The sequence below is a fragment of the Tenrec ecaudatus genome, chromosome 13 (genome assembly GCF_050624435.1).
Source record: "Tenrec ecaudatus isolate mTenEca1 chromosome 13, mTenEca1.hap1, whole genome shotgun sequence".
NCBI lineage: Eukaryota > Metazoa > Chordata > Mammalia > Afrosoricida > Tenrecidae > Tenrec > Tenrec ecaudatus.
The window spans coordinates 19,336,094-19,353,142 of NC_134542.1; the positions used below are offsets into that span (position 1 = coordinate 19,336,094).

General features: G+C 59.9%; 2 protein-coding genes across 11 annotated transcripts; both read left to right on the plus strand.

The window, feature by feature from the left end:
- The first annotated feature begins 8 nt into the window (after window positions 1-8).
- ATG9A (autophagy related 9A) lies at window positions 9-9,413 on the plus strand. 10 transcript variants are annotated; one of them, XM_075529783.1, is made up of 18 exons: window positions 10-179; window positions 345-487; window positions 805-866; window positions 1,096-1,153; window positions 1,970-2,098; window positions 2,211-2,254; window positions 3,042-3,106; window positions 3,847-4,008; window positions 4,196-4,337; window positions 4,542-5,290; window positions 5,389-5,542; window positions 5,672-5,851; window positions 6,162-6,410; window positions 6,566-6,744; window positions 6,847-6,964; window positions 7,638-7,860; window positions 8,057-8,202; window positions 8,425-9,413. In XM_075529783.1, exons 5-18 carry the CDS (start codon window positions 1,996-1,998, stop codon window positions 8,428-8,430), a joined length of 2,520 nt encoding a protein of 839 aa, XP_075385898.1. In that variant the 5' UTR covers window positions 10-179; window positions 345-487; window positions 805-866; window positions 1,096-1,153; window positions 1,970-1,995; the 3' UTR covers window positions 8,431-9,413. The 10 variants fall into 10 exon arrangements, with proteins under 10 accessions (XP_075385904.1, XP_075385905.1, XP_075385906.1 ...); XM_075529784.1 differs by having other exon boundaries at window positions 430-487; XM_075529789.1 differs by lacking the exon at window positions 345-487 and having other exon boundaries at window positions 9-179; window positions 1,099-1,153.
- Window positions 9,414-9,725: 312 nt separating this feature from the next.
- ABCB6 (ATP binding cassette subfamily B member 6 (LAN blood group)) lies at window positions 9,726-16,956 on the plus strand. The gene is made up of 19 exons (XM_075530423.1): window positions 9,726-10,546; window positions 10,878-11,015; window positions 12,279-12,465; window positions 12,669-12,770; window positions 12,878-13,061; window positions 13,386-13,507; window positions 13,804-13,913; window positions 14,086-14,151; window positions 14,267-14,392; window positions 14,498-14,574; window positions 14,661-14,724; window positions 14,831-14,916; window positions 15,097-15,154; window positions 15,340-15,444; window positions 15,803-15,977; window positions 16,143-16,255; window positions 16,340-16,434; window positions 16,510-16,578; window positions 16,697-16,956. Exons 1-19 carry the CDS (start codon window positions 9,998-10,000, stop codon window positions 16,806-16,808), a joined length of 2,538 nt encoding a protein of 845 aa, XP_075386538.1. The 5' UTR covers window positions 9,726-9,997; the 3' UTR covers window positions 16,809-16,956.
- The last annotated feature ends 93 nt before the right edge of the window (window positions 16,957-17,049 follow it).

Sequence of the window (17,049 nt, forward strand, 5' to 3'; positions counted from 1 at the left end):
CTGGCAGACTCCGGGCCTAGCGCTCACGGCCCGGCTGAGCCGAGCCCAGCAAACAAACGCCTGGAATCACCAGGGTCACGGTTCCTAAGGTGAAGCACTAGGCCGGTCACTGGAATCCCGGGCTCCTGGCCGGGGCCGGACGAGGGCTGTCCACGGAGCCCTAAGGGGCCTTGCGGCTGGTAACGGGGAAGGGGCGCCGCGGGCGGGCGGGGCCGCGCAGTCAGAATGTTTTGGTAGCGGGGGCGCGCGGGCGGGGGCGCGCTCTGGCGGCGGGGCCGCGCGGGAGGCTGTCTGCTGTTGGGAGCCTAGCCCTGGATCCGGGGCCAGACGACCCTGGGGCGCAGGTCGTGGCGGCTGGCTGTGCGAAGGCACCCCTGCCCATCCGGGGTATCGGCTGTAGGCCTGGCTGGACACCTCCAACCTCCGCAGGAGCCCCCGAGCCCAGGCCCAGCCGAGGCTACATGGGCCCGGGATCCGCACCGACCCGGTAAGTGGGGAGCCCCCGCGGGCTTGATCCGCTTCTCTGCTGGGCTCATGGCTTTCTAACCCAGAGAGCCCCAAGGAGGGAGCTGGGCAGAACTCCACTAGGGGCTGCACTGAGCGGGAGCCCCTGTGATTCCGTCTGGCGCTGGAGGAACCCAGAATCTGGGCTCCTCGCTGGCCCCGGGAGAATTCACCAGCCCCAGTCATCTCTGCCTGCTGTGCTTGGGAAGCCTGGAAGGGTTGACCAGAAAGAGCTATAGAAAAGGCTTTGCCTGGGCTTGGGGCTTTGGGGACACTAAGAGACTTGTCTAATTTCTGAAGCTGAGGAGGGGCCAAAGAGGACCTTCGGATGATCAGACCTGCCCTGACCCAGTGTCCAGCAGGTCAGTAAGGCACTTCCTCGGACACCCAAGCTGAATGTGCTACCCAAGCTGAATGTGCTATATAGCGAGAGGACAATTTGCATAGCCCAGAGCTGGGCCAGCACCTCTACCCCACTGGGGTGAAAGCCCTACCTTGTGCTGGCCTCCTCTTAATGAGGAGCTAGGGGGGAGAGGTCAGGTCAGTTCCCATCTCTCCCTACTCTGTGAGGCCTGATACCTTCTTCTCCAGCAGCTGCAGTGCCGGGGCATCGAGGGCTGGAGTGGAGCCGACACTGTCCATGGAGCTGGTAAGGCCATGTGCTTATCTTCAAACTTTGTTTACTAAAAGCTTCCATCTGCTATGGCAACCTGGTGGTGCGGGGTGGATTATGCATTGAGCTGCTTACCACAAGGTCAGCAGATTGAATCCAACAGCTGCTTCTCAGGAGAAATAAGAGGCTTTCTGCTTCTATAAAGTTTCACAGCCTCGGAAACCCACCGGGGCAGTACCCTGTCTTATGGGGTAGCTGCGAGTCTGAATTGACTCTTGGCAGTGAGTTTGGTGGAGTTTTTTGTTGGTTTTTTTGGGGGGGAGGGGTTCAAACTGCTAGTCCAGTGGGAGACCTGGGTTCCAAAGGGCAGACTCTTCTCCATTGAATAGAGGGTGAAAACCACCCCTCCTAAGAGCAGAGTCTGGCCTCAAGCCAGCAAGGCAGCAGCCCACCTGGACTTTTCATTGAAAGCTGGGCTCAGCCAACAGCAACTCTTGAGTCACACTTAGGAGGCTCTCTGGGCACATACATGTGTCTGTGAGTCAAATTGAAAATGAAAATAAAACTATCAGTTTCGTTTAACAAATATTCCGATAATGGTGATTTCATTTGTTTGTAAAACTGCATTATGGCTCTCGGTTGATTTTTAAATTGTTGTGAGGGACAGGATTGGCTCTTCCATCTCAAAAGTTTGCCAACCCCAGGCCTAAAGGCTCTGGGCCTCGGCTTTTCTCAGTGCCTTCCTGGGAGGCTGGTGGTGGAGACCACGCCCACAGATTCCTTGAACTCCTGCCCCCAGGCCATTAGCCTCTGGGCCTGAACCAGGTAGTTCTCCTACCTCCTCACTTGCAGGTGGATAAGGTGGACAGGGGGCGGTGATGGCGCAGTTTGACACTGAATACCAACGCCTAGAGGCCTCCTACAGCGATTCACCCCCAGGGGAGGAGGACCTGTTGGTGCATGTCCCTGAGGGGAGCAAGTGTGAGTGCTGGGACATGACAGCCACAGCTGGCATGGGGGTGGGGGGAGGGGACCGAGGGCACAGGGGCTCATGTTCCTTCAGAGCTATGACATCCCTTCTCCCTTCCCACAGCACCTTGGCATCACATCGAAAACCTTGACCTTTTCTTCTCTCGAATATCCTTTACGGCCTGTGTTGGGACTCTGGGATCTTTAGGCTCTTTCCTGGGCCGGATCCCAGGCTCTAATCCCTGGAAGCCTGAGAGGCTGGGGAAAACAAATCATGGGCAGAAGGTGTGCAGCCTTGGGTTTCCTGAACACTGGGCGGGCCTTGCACTTCATGGTGCTCAGCTGTAAGTCACCTCCAGCCGGGCCCGAAGTGCTGCTGCTCTCGGAAGAAGTGTGGCCACAGTAGTCCTGGAGGCGAGGGCAAGACTTGGTCTTACCCTCTTTGTACATGTTGTCAGGAGAGACCAGTCACTGGAGAGGGATGTCATGCTTGGAAAAGTAGAGGGGCGGTGAAAAAGAGGAAGGCCCTCAGTGAACTGGACTGAAACAGTGGCTGCAGCACTGGGCTCGGGCAGAGGAACACGGTGAGGCTGGAGAAGGACCAGGCAGTGTTTCCTTCGCTGGTGCTTACGGCCTCGCTCTATAGGCCAGAACTAACTGGATAGCACTTCACCCCGGAGCCCTCCCTTTCGACGGAAGGTACTGCTCCCAAGAATCCAGGGGTTGGCCTCAGCCTGTGCTGCCTCCACGGCCAGTATTCTCCCTGTGCCTTTCAGATCTAGTCAGCCTTCAAGGCAGGCCTTGTGATTCCTCATATGCCACTGTGCGGGCAAGACACTTAGAGATTGAGTGACGAGGCCAGAGTCCCACAGCTGGAAAGTCAGAGCGCAGGGGCTTGAGCTCGGGGGTGTGACAGCTGCCGTCTCTACCGGCCACTCTTCCTTAACGGCTCCACGTCTATAATCTACACCAGAAGAATGGCTTCACCTGTATGCTCATCGGGGAGATCTTCGAACTCATGTAAGTGTAAGAAGAGATGGGGGGGCTAATAGGGACTCTGCCTCTCCTTCCTTTCTGTGCGCTCCCCCAGCTCAAGCTGCCAATGACACTCAGGCCCAAGCTCGAAACCCTGCAGGCTGGCATAGTTCAGCGACGAGAAGCAATACCAGAATTCACAGGCTGGCCTCTCCTGCCTGCCCTATCAGGAGAGCTCTCTGCATCCTACCTCTTCCGTAAAGAGACCTCAGACTTGGACCTAGCCATCAGAGCCTCTGTGGAATGAGCCTGGTCCAAGCAGAGGGCCCGGAGATGCCAGGCACTCCCTGGAGAAGAACGCCTCTCATCTACCTCAGTCACATCTTCAGCCTGCTGCTAGACAGAGAGCCTGAGAGTGCTCTAAAGATGAGGGAGGATGTGTTGTGGGCAAAGGACGGGGGTCAGGTAGCCTTGCCTCAGTAAGAAAGAGACATCCCTAAAGAACTGGTTCTTACCATCTCCAAAGGAAAGCAGTCCTAACGCCTTTGGAAGAATCTAGTGGGCAGTAGCAGCGAATGACCAGGAGGTGTGGAAAGCCGGCTGACTCTGTAGGGTCTGAGGTTAAGAGGAAGAGAAGGTCCCCCGTGACAGGGGGACCCAGGGGGTTTCCAGCTCTTCCCATGTCCAATCTGAGCCTGCAGCGTCCAGCCTCTGCTCTCTGCCCCATGTTCTTCACTGGCGCCTCCCTGGTCCCTGGCTTGAGCTCCCTCTCCCCCACCCCCCAGGCAGTTCCTCTTTGTGGTCGCCTTCACCACCTTCCTGGTCAGCTGCGTGGACTACGACATCCTATTTGCCAACAAGATGGTGAACCACAGTCTTCACCCTACCGAACCTGTCAAGGTCACTCTGCCAGATGCCTTTTTGCCTGCCCAAGTCTGCAGTGCCAGGTAAGGGCTGCTGGCCCAGGGGCATCAGAGGTTGTTGGGGGAGGGGGGCTCCAGCAGGGGGCAGAGGGACGGAAGAGCAGGCGGTGACTCAGCCCAGCACAGGCTCAGACTCAGCCTTCCGGCCAGTTGGCCTATCTGCCAGGACACTTTGAAGCTCATCCCTACCTCTTCTCTCCCTTCCCGCCAGGATTCAGGAAAATGGCTCCCTCATCACCATCCTGGTGATTGCAGGTGTCTTCTGGGTCCACCGACTCATCAAGTTCATCTACAACATCTGCTGCTACTGGGAGATTCACTCCTTCTACCTACACGCGCTGCGCATCCCCATGGTAAGGCTGCACAGCCCGGGGGGTTAGGAGCCTGGGTGGCTTTGGCCCCTTGGGATGGGCCATCCAGGGCCCTTCTCCTTGGTTGACAGGTCAGGGTGCATTTGCTTGGACCCCACTCAGCTAAGCACTTACCCCCAGCTTTGCCTCTCGCCTGGGCCACAGCCACTCCACCCTCTGCCCCTTGCCCCCACCCCACCCCCACAGGCGGCTCTCCCGTACTGCACGTGGCAGGAAGTGCAGGCCCGAATCGTGCAGACCCAGAAGGAGCACCAGATCTGCATCCACAAGCGTGAGCTGACCGAGCTGGACATCTACCACCGCATCCTGCGCTTCCAGAACTACATGGTGGCGCTGGTCAACAAGTCCCTCCTGCCCCTGCGCTTCCGCCTGCCCGGCCTCGGGGAGGTCGTCTTCTTCACCCGGGGCCTCAAGTACAACTTCGAGCTGATCCTCTTCTGGGGCCCCGGCTCTCTGTTTCTCAACGAGTGGAGCCTCAAGGCCGAGTATAAGCGGGGCGGGCAGCGGCTGGAGCTGGCCCACCGGCTCAGCAACCGCATCCTGTGGATCGGCATCGCCAACTTCCTGCTGTGCCCGCTCATCCTCATCTGGCAGATCCTCTACGCCTTCTTCAGCTATGCCGAGGTGCTGAAGCGGGAGCCTGGTGCCCTGGGCGCCCGCTGCTGGTCACTGTACGGCCGCTGCTACCTCCGCCACTTCAATGAGCTGGAGCACGAGCTGCAGTCCCGCCTCAACCGCGGCTACAAGCCTGCCTCCAAGTACATGAACTGCTTCCTGTCCCCGCTGCTGACCTTGCTGGCCAAGAACGGCGCCTTCTTCGCAGGCTCCATCCTGGCCGTGCTCCTGGCCCTGACCATCTACGACGAGGACGTGCTGGCTGTGGAGCACGTCCTCACCACCGTCACGCTCCTGGGGGTCACCGTGACCGTGTGCAGGTGGGCTCGGGCGACACTCAGGCAGGAGCAGGGTGCCCAGGCAAGGCTCCCGCCTCACATGACTCGCCCCAACCACCACCCTTATCCCCAACTCCCAGGTCCTTCATCCCAGACCAGCACCTGGTGTTCTGCCCCGAGCAGCTGCTGCGTGTGATTCTCGCTCACATCCACTACATGCCTGACCACTGGCAGGGTAATGCCCACCGCTCGCAGACCCGGGACGAGTTTGCCCAGCTCTTCCAGTACAAGGCAGTGAGTGGAGCTGGAGTTAGGGCCTGCTCGCCACTGGCTGAGGGTGTGGTGGGGTTGGCCGGCCAGCCGGCAGGCGGGCAGGACAGCTCAGCTGCTCTTTGGGTGTGACCTTGGCCTCCTCCCTCCCAGGTGTTCATTTTAGAGGAACTGCTGAGCCCCATCGTCACCCCCCTCATCCTCATCTTCTGCCTCCGCCCCCGGGCACTGGAGATTATCGACTTCTTCCGTAACTTCACCGTGGAGGTCGTCGGTGTTGGCGACACCTGCTCCTTTGCTCAGATGGATGTGCGCCAGCACGGCCATCCCCAGGTACTGGGTGAGAAGGGGCTCTGGAGAGGCGCAGGAGGGGCTGCGAGGTGAGGAGGGGACCAGGACGAGCCTGGCACAGGCCCGCTGAGCCTACAACCATAGCAAAAACAAGCATGCGACGACAGCCCTCCCCTCCCACCCTGCAGCCATTCTTCAACCCAAGCTATACACGTGGCCACTCCTAGGGTGGGCCCGGGCACTGCAGTCTCTGCCCTACAGGGGCAAGCCTACCCTCCACCCTCCCAGCCCTGCTACCCACACGTGCAGGGAAGGTCCAAGCCCGGCCCCTCACTGCGGCCTCCCTGCACAGTGGCTGTCTGGAGGGCAGACGGAGGCATCAGTGTACCAACAAGCCGAGGACGGGAAGACGGAGCTGTCCCTCATGCACTTTGCCATCACCAACCCTGGCTGGCAGCCCCCAAGGGAGAGCACGGCCTTCCTGGGCTTCCTCAAGGAGCAGGTGCAGCGGGATGGAGCCGCCGCCAGCTTTGCCCAAGGGGGTCTGCTCCCTGAGAACGCCCTCTTCACATCCATCCAGTCCCTGCAGTCGGAGTCAGAGGTGTGTTCCTTGGCCCTGGGGGTGCCGGGGCAGGCACACACACCGAGGGCTGTGGAAAGCCAGGCTGGAACTGCCCTGCCTGTGCCTCCATGTGCCCAGGAAGCCAGGAGCCCTGCTCCCATCCTGAGGAGTCTGCCGGCCCCTTTCTTCCACAGCCCCTGAGCCTCATTGCCAACGTGGTGGCCGGCTCGTCCTGCCGGGGCCTGCCCCTGCCCCGAGACCTGCAGGCCTCTCGGCACAGGGCTGAAGTGGCCTCTGCCCTGCGCTCCTTCTCCCCTCTGCAGCCTGGCCAGGGGCCCCTGGGCCGCATGCCCAGCACCATGACAGGCTCTGGGTGAGTAAAGGCGGGGCCAAGAAGGGGGGTGTGGCTGGGGTCCTGGGTGCCTTGTATGGGTCTCAAGTGCTGACATGTGCCTCTGTCCTCGGGGAGGGACAGGGTGGATGCCAGGACGGCCAGCTCCGGGAGCAGCGTGTGGGAAGGGCAGCTGCAGAGCCTGGTGCTGTCTGAGTATGCGTCCACCGAGATGAGCCTGCACGCCCTCTACATGCACCAGGCGAGTGGGCGGGAGGAGCAGGGTCGCGAGTGGGAATAGCTGAGAGGGTTGGCGGGGTGAGGAAGGAAGACCCTTCTCTGCCACTAACCTACAATGTGGCCTTCTTACCTGTATTGTAGTCTCCTTACCTGCAGTGTAGCCTCCTTACCTGCTGTGTAGTCTCCTTTCCCACCTGGACCCTCGTGAAGGAGAGATGCCCTCTTAGTTCTCTCTCTCCTGGAGTCTCTACATCCTGGTGGCTTCCCCTGCCTAGGTGGCCCCTGCCTGAGAGCCAGGCCACTTTCCTTCTCCTTTGGCAGCTTCCTGTGGCTCCCATTCCGTCACCGTGAGCTAAAGCTGCCCTCCTTTGTAGCCCAAAACACTACCACACTAGTTACCCTGCCTCTTACTCCATGATTTTGTCTCCCTATGCTTGCTACCACTGCCGGGGCCCAAGCTCCCTGGGGAGCTAGAGCTGGTCTGTTTCCTGCTGGCTCCCCACACCTAGAAGAGAGCTTGTCCCTGTGACCCTAGGCAGTGTGTCCTTGGTCAAAAGGCCAGGTCACTAGAGGGCCTGCTGAGGACATTGCCCCGAGAGGTGCCCTGGGCTGGGAGCCTGGTGATGGTGTGAGTGGATAGGTCCCAGGGTGAGCATCTGCTCCCGGTGAGAGCCAGCCACTTCGCCTTCTCCCAGCTCCACAAGCAGCAGGCCCAGGCAGAGCCAGAGCGTCACGTGTGGCACCGCCGGGAGAGTGACGAGAGTGGGGAGAGTGCCCCCGAAGAGGGGGGAGAGGGCGCCCGGGCCTCCCAACCCATCCCTCGCTCTGCCAGCTATCCCTGTGCCACACCCCGGCCTGGAGCACCCGAGACCACCGCCCTGCAGGGAGGCTTCCAGAGACGCTACGGGGGCATCACAGGTATCCAGTGGGCCACGGAGGGAGGGTGTGTGGACAGGGGGGAGCAGCCCTTCATGACCTCTCTAGGGATAGGGGGGTAGAGGGAGCAGGCCCAGGAAGGCCAGTCCCTCCCACTGCCCCCAGCACCCCTGACACCCTTCCCTTACTCCCAAGTGTCAGATGTGTGTTCTGAGAGGCTGCTTGCTTGCCCCTCTAGATCCCGGCACGGTGCCCCGTGCTCCCTCTCACTTCTCCCGGCTGCCCCTGGGAGGATGGGCTGAGGACGGGCAGCCTGCCTCAAGACACCCGGAGCCTGTGCCCGAGGAGGGCTCCGAGGATGAGCTGCCCCCTCAGGTGCACAAGGTAAGAGCTGCTCGGCCCAGCAACCACCAGGCAGAGGCCGATGCTTCCCTTCTCAGAGGGAGAAAGGTGGGCTCCAGCGTGGAAGGGCCCACGCTGCCCTCCCCAAAGTGTGCGCCCCCTCCCCTCCCCACACTCACACTCTCCTAACCTCTTGTCTTCAAGCCTGAGTGGGGCAGCAGGCAGTGGAAGACAGGGCCATGACCAGCCCTTCTCTCTTCACAGGTGTAGACAAGACTGAGGAGGGTGCCTACACCCCAGGATGGAGGCAACTGATGCCCTGCCATCCCATTCGCCAGCCTTGGGAGGGCTCCTCCGAGCGTCGCCTGGCCCACGTGTGTGGTGTTTGTGTGTCCGTGTCTGGCTAAGGGAGGTGCCCGCACTGGCTGGCCATGGCCCCAGAAAAATGCGGGGCCTAGGAACTAGGGGCACACAGGACTCTAGTCTCTGTGCCCTGCCCCTCCTTGGCTCAGAGAGTGGTGCTAGAAACTGGTCCCAGGCCCAGCCCCTGTACTGCCACCTTTGCATCCGCCCTTGCAGTTCTCCAGAGGGCTGTCCACCACAGAAGCTGCCAAGCAGGGGGAGCCTGTGCCAACTGGAGTGGAGTGTGGGCCTGGGCCCTGGACCCAAGCGCCCTGCCACCCTGTGTAGACAGCAGCTCAGGCTGTGGCCCTTACCTCACCTCTGTGCACTCCCAGGTGCAGCCCGTTCACCTCCCCTGCCTCTTCTGTCTGCTTGCTCCCCTTCTGTTAGCTTTACCTTGGGCTGGATGCCTGAGCTCCCAGTTCCCCTCACACTACCTTTTGACACTAAGAGGGAAGTTTTCTAAATCACAGAAACAGGATGGAAATTTTGCCACCCCCTCCCACATTCAGGATGGGCCCCTGGGAGTCTGAGGCTTTCTTGGGCCCCTTTGCTGCTTATTGTACCCCCTTCGCCTGCACTGCAAGGTCTGGGCAGGAGGGCCCCTGGGCTCTTTCCCTCCCAGCAAGAGAGCTCTGGCCTTTCTTTGTCCTGCCCCTAGAGGTGGATGGAGGGTGACTGAGGGCCTCACCTTAGGCTTTGGCCTGCGCGTTGCATGCTGGGACTCCGCCCCATCCGCCCCTCAGCTCTGGACCACCGAATGAACGAGCTGTCCAGCTGCTGGAATTTACAGTAGATCGGGGTGGGGACCATGTACAGCTTGATAACCCTTAATAAAGAAGGGACTTTGACCATGGCGTGGCTTGTTTTGGGAACTGGAGGGTTGGCGCGCGTGGGAGCCCCCAGGTACCTAGGGATACCTGGTTCGGATACCCAGAGCTGGCAGGAGGGCCGCTTCGCGAGCGCGATTCCGTAGAAATCGAGGTCTCCAGCCGGACGTGCGGTCAGATTTCCCGCTATGCACACGTGACCAAGCCGGCTCAGCCTATTTGGTCTCCCTGGCGTGCAGTCCTTTCCCCGCCCCCCGGAGCCACCCGGCCAATAGAGACCCTGAATAGAGGCTGGTGGGCGGGTCCCTGATGCCGGGGGCGGAGTGAGCCAGACGCCCAGCGTTCCAGTCGACCAACGCCGCCGGACTCGAGGGTCCCGGGCCGCCAGCGAACGTGCCCTGCGTGAGTGCGTGGCGGCGGCGCCTGCGCGAAGCAAGTGGACGGTGGGGCTGGGTCCACGTGCGTCTCTCCCCGCAACTCCGCGGCCAGGCGCTCGGTGGCTCCATGACCAGAGACACTCCGGCATCCACACCCCTCCCAGAGCGGCCAGCCCCGTTCTCCCGTCCTGGAGGCCCCGCAGCCTGGGCCTGCGGCCACGTATCACCATGGTGACTGTGGGCAACTACTGTGAGGCCGAAGGGCCGGCGGGCCCCGTGTGGGCGCAGGGCGGCCTGAGCCCCTGCTTCTTCTTCACGCTCGTGCCCTCCACACTGCTGGCCCTGGGAGCTCTGGCCTTGGTGCTGGCCTTTCCCTGCAGGCGCCGGGAGCGGCCCGCCGGCGCCGATGCGCTGTCCTGGAGGGCCGGCCCTAGCGTCGCTCCTTACGGGCTGCAACTCTTTCTGGCCACTCTTCAGGTGCTGCTGCCCCTGGCCGGACTAGTCGGCCGAGTGGGCACTGCCCGAGGAGACCCTCTGCCAGGCTATCTACTGCTGGCCTGTGTATTCGGGACTCTGGCCAGCGCCTGTGGCCTGGGGCTGCTTATTGTAGAACGCAGCCAGGCCCGGCAGAGGCTGGCGATGGGCGTCTGGATGAAGCTCAGGCACAGCCCGGAACTCCTGCTCCTCTGGACCGTGGCGTTTGCAGCCGAGAACTTGGCTCTGGTGTCCTGGAACAGCCGGCGGTGGTGGTGGGCGAGGACTGACTTGGGCCAGCAGGTGAGGGGCCTGGTGGGCAGGGCTTGGGAGGAAGGACTTGTTCGCCCCAGCATGTCCAGCCCCGCTGGCGCCAGGTTACAAGCTGCCTCCACGGAGAGAAAGGGGAGGGGCTGGCAGTTGACCGGGCTGATAGCCTGCTGGTGGGGTGTGCCTGTGCTGAGTCACCATGGCTTTTGCTTTATTTCTTTTTCAAAGACCTGTGAGGCACGGGGCCCCTGGGCAGGATCCGAGCAGGCCCCAGCCCTGTGATAAGTAGTAATACAATTTAAAAAGAAGAAAGTAGCTGTGCCCCTACTGAGGTCCTCCCCACTCCACTCCTCTTTCCCTCTAGGTCCAGTTTAGCCTGTGGGTACTGCGCTATGTGGTCTCTGGAGGGCTGTTTGTCCTGGGGCTCTGGGCCCCTGGACTTCGTCCCCAGTCCTACACCTTACAGGTCAACGGAGAGGACGGTGATATTCAGTGGAGTCAGGTACATCTCCATTTACAAACCATGGGACCCAGCTTTGTTTCCTTCTCTGCGGCTCTCCCAGAGCAGTGTGCTTCCTTCAAGACCTGCAGCCTTGGAAAACCTGCAGGGCAGATCTCCCCATCCAGTAGGGTCACTATGAGTCAGAATTGACTCCGGGGCATTGGATTTGGGTATGGCATGGGGTACCACTACTCCCCTGGATGCAAACTCATTCATTCCCCAATCTCAGGGAGGGCCCTGCTGGCCTCTGACCTCCTCCAGTGTCACGGGCAAGTCTGGGACACCTGGGAACACAATCCCCCACAGTCATTTTTTTAACCATTTTATTAGCACTTCACCACCTGTCATTCAATTCAGTCATCGCAAGACGAGTTGTATAATTATCACCACAGTCAGTTCTAGAACATTTCCTTCTTCCTTATACGCATTGGTTCTTATGTGTTTGTTTTCTAATTGTGGCAAAAATAGACTCAACAAAACATTCTCCCAATTCCATAACGTCTACATGTATGATGCACAAGTCAGTGCCATTGATGTACTCTTCATGTTGTACAGCCATTATTGATAACCTTTTCCAAATCATTTCACCACCATTAGCATAAACTCAGTGCCCTTGAGCCACAACTCTTTCTCCTTCATCCTTGGTAACCGCTGGTCAAGTTTGGTTTCTTTTTTGTTTAGTAGTTTTCTTGATACAGTATCTGCATAACATATACTTCCATGGTTTAATAGCTTTTAAGAAGAATTGTACAAAACTAAAAAAAAATTAAGAGTTGACATACATCATCACAATCAGTTCTAGTGCTCCCTCCCCCCTCCTGCATTCATCGTTTGCTCCCCAGATCCCCTCACCCTCCCCGTCCCCTGCCCCTGACGCCACATCCCCTATAAACCACTGCATCAGTTACTGTCTGCATCCACTCCTGTGCTTCACAAACTGGGAAACCCAACAGAAACAATAAATCCCACACATTCTTCTCAAGAATGCTTTGCCTCGTTTTAATTTTGGACTAGTATACACCTTAGGACCCCCTGATGGTGTAGGGGTTATATGTCAGGCTGCAATCCGCTTGGTTGGCAGTTCAAAATCACCAGCAGCTCCTTAGGAGAAAGACTGGGCTCTCTACTCCCATAAACAACTAGTCTCAGAAACCCGCTGGCGTTGCTGACTCTATGGCAGTGAGTTTGGGTTTGGGGTTTATTGTACACTTTTGGTCTCTGAACGCCCCACACCACCCCTACCTCTGTGTTTCACCTTCCTAGTTTCCATCAGGAGAGGAGACACAGCGGTCTACCTGGAAAGACTTTGGCCGGAAGCTCCGCCTACTGAGTGGCTACCTGTGGCCTCAGGGGAGTCCAGCACTGCAGCTGGTTGTGCTCATCTGCCTGGGGCTCATGGGCCTGGACCGGGGGCTGAACGTACTGGTCCCCATCTTCTATAGGAACATTGGTGAGGGGGAGGTCACGGGAAGGGGGACCAGCAGAGCACACTGGTCCTTTGGGGCCATGGTGGGTGGGGTAGCCCTGATCTAGGGGGGTGGGACTGAGCTGAGGTATAAGGAAGAAGCTATGGCAGGTACCTGAGATGGTTTGCCTGAAGCAAGCCCTGGGTGCCAGAGAGGGAGAGTGGGCACTGACTGGTTTTCTCCCCAGTGAACTTGCTGACTGAGAAGGCACCTTGGAACTCCCTGGCTTGGACTGTGAGCACCTATGTCTTCCTCAAGTTCTTGCAGGGGGGCGGCACCGGCAGCACAGGTAGGAGGACTCTGCACTCATCTTGGGGGGCTGTTATCCAGTACACACTACACCCCCATGCCTTCAAACCCCTCTCTCCCTGGTGCTGTACCCCGGGCTCCCCGCAGGTTTTGTGAGCAACCTGCGCACTTTCCTGTGGATCCGCGTGCAGCAGTTCACGTCGCGCCGTGTGGAGCTGCGCCTGTTCTCTCACCTGCATGAGCTCTCCCTCCGCTGGCACCTGGGACGGCGCACTGGCGAGGTGCTGCGCATCGTCGACCGGGGCACGTCCAGTGTCACAGGACTGCTCAGGTGCCAAACCCGCGGGCCGGGTTCTGCGTGTCAGACACAGACAGCTACCTGCAGCCACGCGGCGAATTTTCTTCCCACACTGGTGTCGGGAGGCTTCAGGGTTATTTTACTGGTTTGTCTCACAAGGTGCAGCTGGCCGACTTAATGCCCAACCCGCCACAGAGTGCATCTCTCACCCCGTGGGAAGACCCATTCCTTGTGGTGGATGCAGAGAACCTCAGCCGTGGGCATGAAGAGAGGGTGCATGCAGTCTCAGCGTGGCAAAGCAGTCGTTGCACTGGGCCTGCTGACACCCCCCCTCTGTCGCTTGCCTCCCCCTCCCAGCTACCTGGTGTTCAACATCTTCCCGACCCTGGCCGACATCATCATTGGCATCATCTACTTCAGCATGTTCTTCAACGCCTGGTTTGGCCTCATCGTGTTCCTGTGCATGGCCCTGTACCTCAGTGAGCGCTGCTCGGCCACACCACCAACCAGGGTCCCATAGACAGAGGCCCAGGAGATGCAACCTGGCCAGGGCACACTAGTTCAGGGAGGGACCTTATTCCCAGGGGAGCCTTTTCCTGCAGGCTGCAGATGCCTGGGGACTCGCTCTTTGCCTCGGGAGTGCAAAGCACTCCCCTTCTCCCTTGGAAATCGAGGCCAGCATAGGTTTCAGGAGGATGTGGCAGGTAGCCCACCCCCACTGGGTCCCAGCTACTGGGAGTGAGGCCCTGACCCCACCCCTCCTCTTGTGCCCCAGCCCTGACCATCCTTGTCACTGAGTGGAGAACCAAGTTCCGCCGCGCGATGAACACCCAGGAGAACGCCACGCGGGCGCGGGCTGTGGACTCGCTGCTCAACTTTGAGACGGTAAGGGAGACCTGGGCAGCCCTGGTGGGAGGCAGGGAGACTTTGGAGGAGTGTGGCTGGGAGCCTGGACTCTGGGGAGGGTGGCATGGGAGTTGATCTTGGAACTCCAGCAGGAGGGGCTTGGGCGGGAGGGCTGTAGCCATGCTGAACAGCGGTGGGTCTCCCTCATCAGGTGAAGTATTACAACGCAGAGGGCTACGAAGTGGAACGCTACCGAGAGGCCATCATCAAATACCAGGCGAGAGCGAGGAGGGCTGAGGAGAGAGCCCTCAGCCTGGAGGATTGGGGCTGCCTGATTGGGACTTGGTGGCATCAAGGCATCTGTGCCATCTGTCCATCCGTCCCTCCCTCAGGACTTGGAGTGGAAATCGAGCGCCTCGCTGGTGTTACTGAATCAGACCCAGAACCTGGTGATTGGGCTTGGGCTGCTGGCTGGCTCGCTGCTCTGTGCATACTTTGTCAGTGAGCAGAAGCTGCAGGTGAGGCTGGGGGAGACGCTGGGGATGGTGCCCGGGGCAGGGAAGTAGGGGCCAAGGCTGAGTAGCTGCAGTTGGGAGTGACAGTCTTCTCCCTGGGTCCCACAGGTCGGGGACTTTGTGCTCTTTGGCACCTACATTATCCAGCTATACATGCCCCTCAACTGGTTTGGCACCTACTACAGGTAAGTGACCCCTGGCCCTGCACTGCCCGGGGCATGCTGGTGCTTCCTGGCTCCCCAGAGGGGCCCACCAGCACCTTTCTCCTCAGGATGATCCAGACCAACTTTATTGACATGGAGAACATGTTTGACCTGCTGAAGGAGGAGACCGAGGTGAGTGAGGCAAGAGGTGCAAGGCTCGGGGTAGGCTGGTGGGGGAAGGCGGGTCCAGATAATACCAAGCCTGTAACGCTGACACACCTTGGGGGCCCCCTCCCAGGTGAAGGACCATCCTGGAGCAGGGCCCCTCCGCTTTCACAAGGGCCGGATCGAGTTCGAGAACGTGCACTTCAGCTATGCCAATGGGTGAGGAGCCTCTCCCTCCTTCCTCTGCCCTGGCCCGTTTCTGCTTTCCTGTTCTGCTCCCTGGTCTGCAGCCCACCTGACCTGGCGAGAGGCTGCTGAGAGGGTAGGGGTAGGGAGGGGGTGGACAGGGGACACGAGGCATGTGGTGCACCCGCTGACCCTGCTTTCCCTGCCCTCTAGGCGGGAGACCCTGCAGGACGTGTCCTTCACTGTGATGCCTGGACAGACCCTGGCCCTGGTGAGAGGACCCCCAGCCACTTGGCCCACACCCCTCCAGCTTCCCTCAGGCCCCTGCCGGATAGAGGGAGCCCAGCCTGATGGGACAAGACTGACGAGGCAGCCTCCGTGGACATGGGAGGACTCTCGGGGAGGGCACCTGAAACACCAGTGGGCCTTAGTGCTGTCACTGTCCCCGTGCACCAGGTGGGTCCATCTGGAGCCGGGAAGAGCACAATCCTGCGCCTGCTGTTCCGCTTCTATGACATCAGCTCTGGCTGCATCCGAATCGACGGGCAGGACATCTCCCAGGTGAGGGTGTGCGGGGAGCCAGGCGCTCGGGGGTGGATGACCAGAGCTGGGATCCAGGGGAAGTAGAAGATGCCAGCCAGCAAAGGACTGGCCTGGGAAGTTCCAGCCTTCCCACCCAGGCCATCAGAAGAATGGTCTGTCTGCTCCCCTCCCTGGCAGAGGTCATCCCCAACAGCCCAGCCAAGCGAGGAGAGGCCAGGCCTCCTTCCTTGGGATGGCGAGCCTGCACAGGGCTGCTAAGCAGTTGGCCCACACAGCAGGGGTTGTGTGCCAATGGCAGGCCTCTCAGCCACGTGCTTGCCACCAGCCCACCCTGCCTCCTCGGCTGGGGACTGAGCCTCTGGTCTTTTGATTCCAGGTGACCCAGCTCTCCCTTCGGTCTCACATTGGAGTCGTGCCCCAGGACACCGTTCTCTTCAATGACACCATTGCCAATAACATCCGCTATGGCCGTGTCACAGCCGGGGATGATGAAGTGCAGGCCGCTGCTCAGGCTGCAGGCATCCACGACTCCATTCTGGCTTTCCCAGAAGGTGAGGGTCCCACCCTCAGAGTTCTATGCCCCCACCCCACCCACTTCTCCCTCAGCGTAGGCCTGGTCATCCCGCTGACCTCTGTTCCCTCCCTTCCGTGTTCATCCAGTCACAGAAACCCACGTTTATTACATGTGACTTGAGGGAGGTGGGGCATATCCACAGGGTACGAGACTCAGGTGGGCGAGCGGGGCCTGAAGCTGAGCGGAGGGGAGAAGCAGCGTGTGGCCATCGCTCGCACCATCCTCAAGGCTCCGGACATCATCGTGCTGGACGAGGTGAGGGCCCGCACCCCACTCCACAGCCCCCAGGTTCCGTGTACCCTGGGCGCAGGAGCACCTTAACCCAGACCCTCTCTCCAGGCAACATCGGCGCTGGACACGTCCAACGAGAGGGCCATCCAGGCATCTCTGGCCAAAGTCTGTGCCAACCGCACCACCATCGTTGTGGCACACAGGTAGGGCAGGCCTCGGCGCAGGGGCTGGCAGGGTGACGTCCAGTGTGGGTAACTGGCTGGTATCTCCCTTTTCAGACTGTCAACGGTGGTCAATGCTGACCAGATCCTCGTCCTTAAGGATGGCTGTATTGTGGAGAGGGGCCGGTAAGGGAGGGCAGCACAGAGCACGGGAACCATGACCCCTGGCCTCCCTCTTGACTGATAGTGATGCCGCATAGGGTAAAACTGAGATATTCAACCTCCCGTTTCTTCCCTGCCCCAGGCACGAGGCTCTGTTGGCCCGAGGCGGGGTATATGCTGACATGTGGCAGCTGCAGCAGCAGGGACAGGAAGACATCTCAGAAGACAGCAAGCCCCAGGTCGTGGCACAGTGACAAAGTTACAGCCACTTTCCTGCCAAAGGCTAGCTGGAGGGGAATCCCACAATGCCCTTCTCCTTGGACCTGGGGCATGTGCGCGCTAGAAGGTGGGAAAGGGGACGTCTGGGAAAAAGCCTTTTCGTCAATAAAAGTACTGACTGTACAGTGACCAAGGGGGCTGTGTGGCAGTGGGCTTCCACCCTGCAGCCAGGAGAACATTCTTAACCAGCCCTGGCTCCGGCAGGTGAGGGAGAGA

Excerpts from the sequence above, each read along its gene's own strand:
- ATG9A (XM_075529789.1), top strand. The coding sequence starts at position 1,996 with ATGGCGCAGTTTGACACTGAATACCAACGCCTAGAGGCCTCCTACAGC. Across the intron at positions 4,009-4,195 it reads GCCCAAGTCTGCAGTGCCAG|GATTCAGGAAAATGGCTCCC; the intron begins GTAAGGGCTGCT and ends CCTTCCCGCCAG. Across the intron at positions 6,965-7,637 it reads ACGCCCTCTACATGCACCAG|CTCCACAAGCAGCAGGCCCA; the intron begins GCGAGTGGGCGG and ends GCCTTCTCCCAG.
- ABCB6 (XM_075530423.1), top strand. The coding sequence starts at position 9,998 with ATGGTGACTGTGGGCAACTACTGTGAGGCCGAAGGGCCGGCGGGCCCC. Across the intron at positions 10,547-10,877 it reads GGACTGACTTGGGCCAGCAG|GTCCAGTTTAGCCTGTGGGT; the intron begins GTGAGGGGCCTG and ends CTTTCCCTCTAG. Across the intron at positions 15,978-16,142 it reads CATTCTGGCTTTCCCAGAAG|GGTACGAGACTCAGGTGGGC; the intron begins GTGAGGGTCCCA and ends GCATATCCACAG.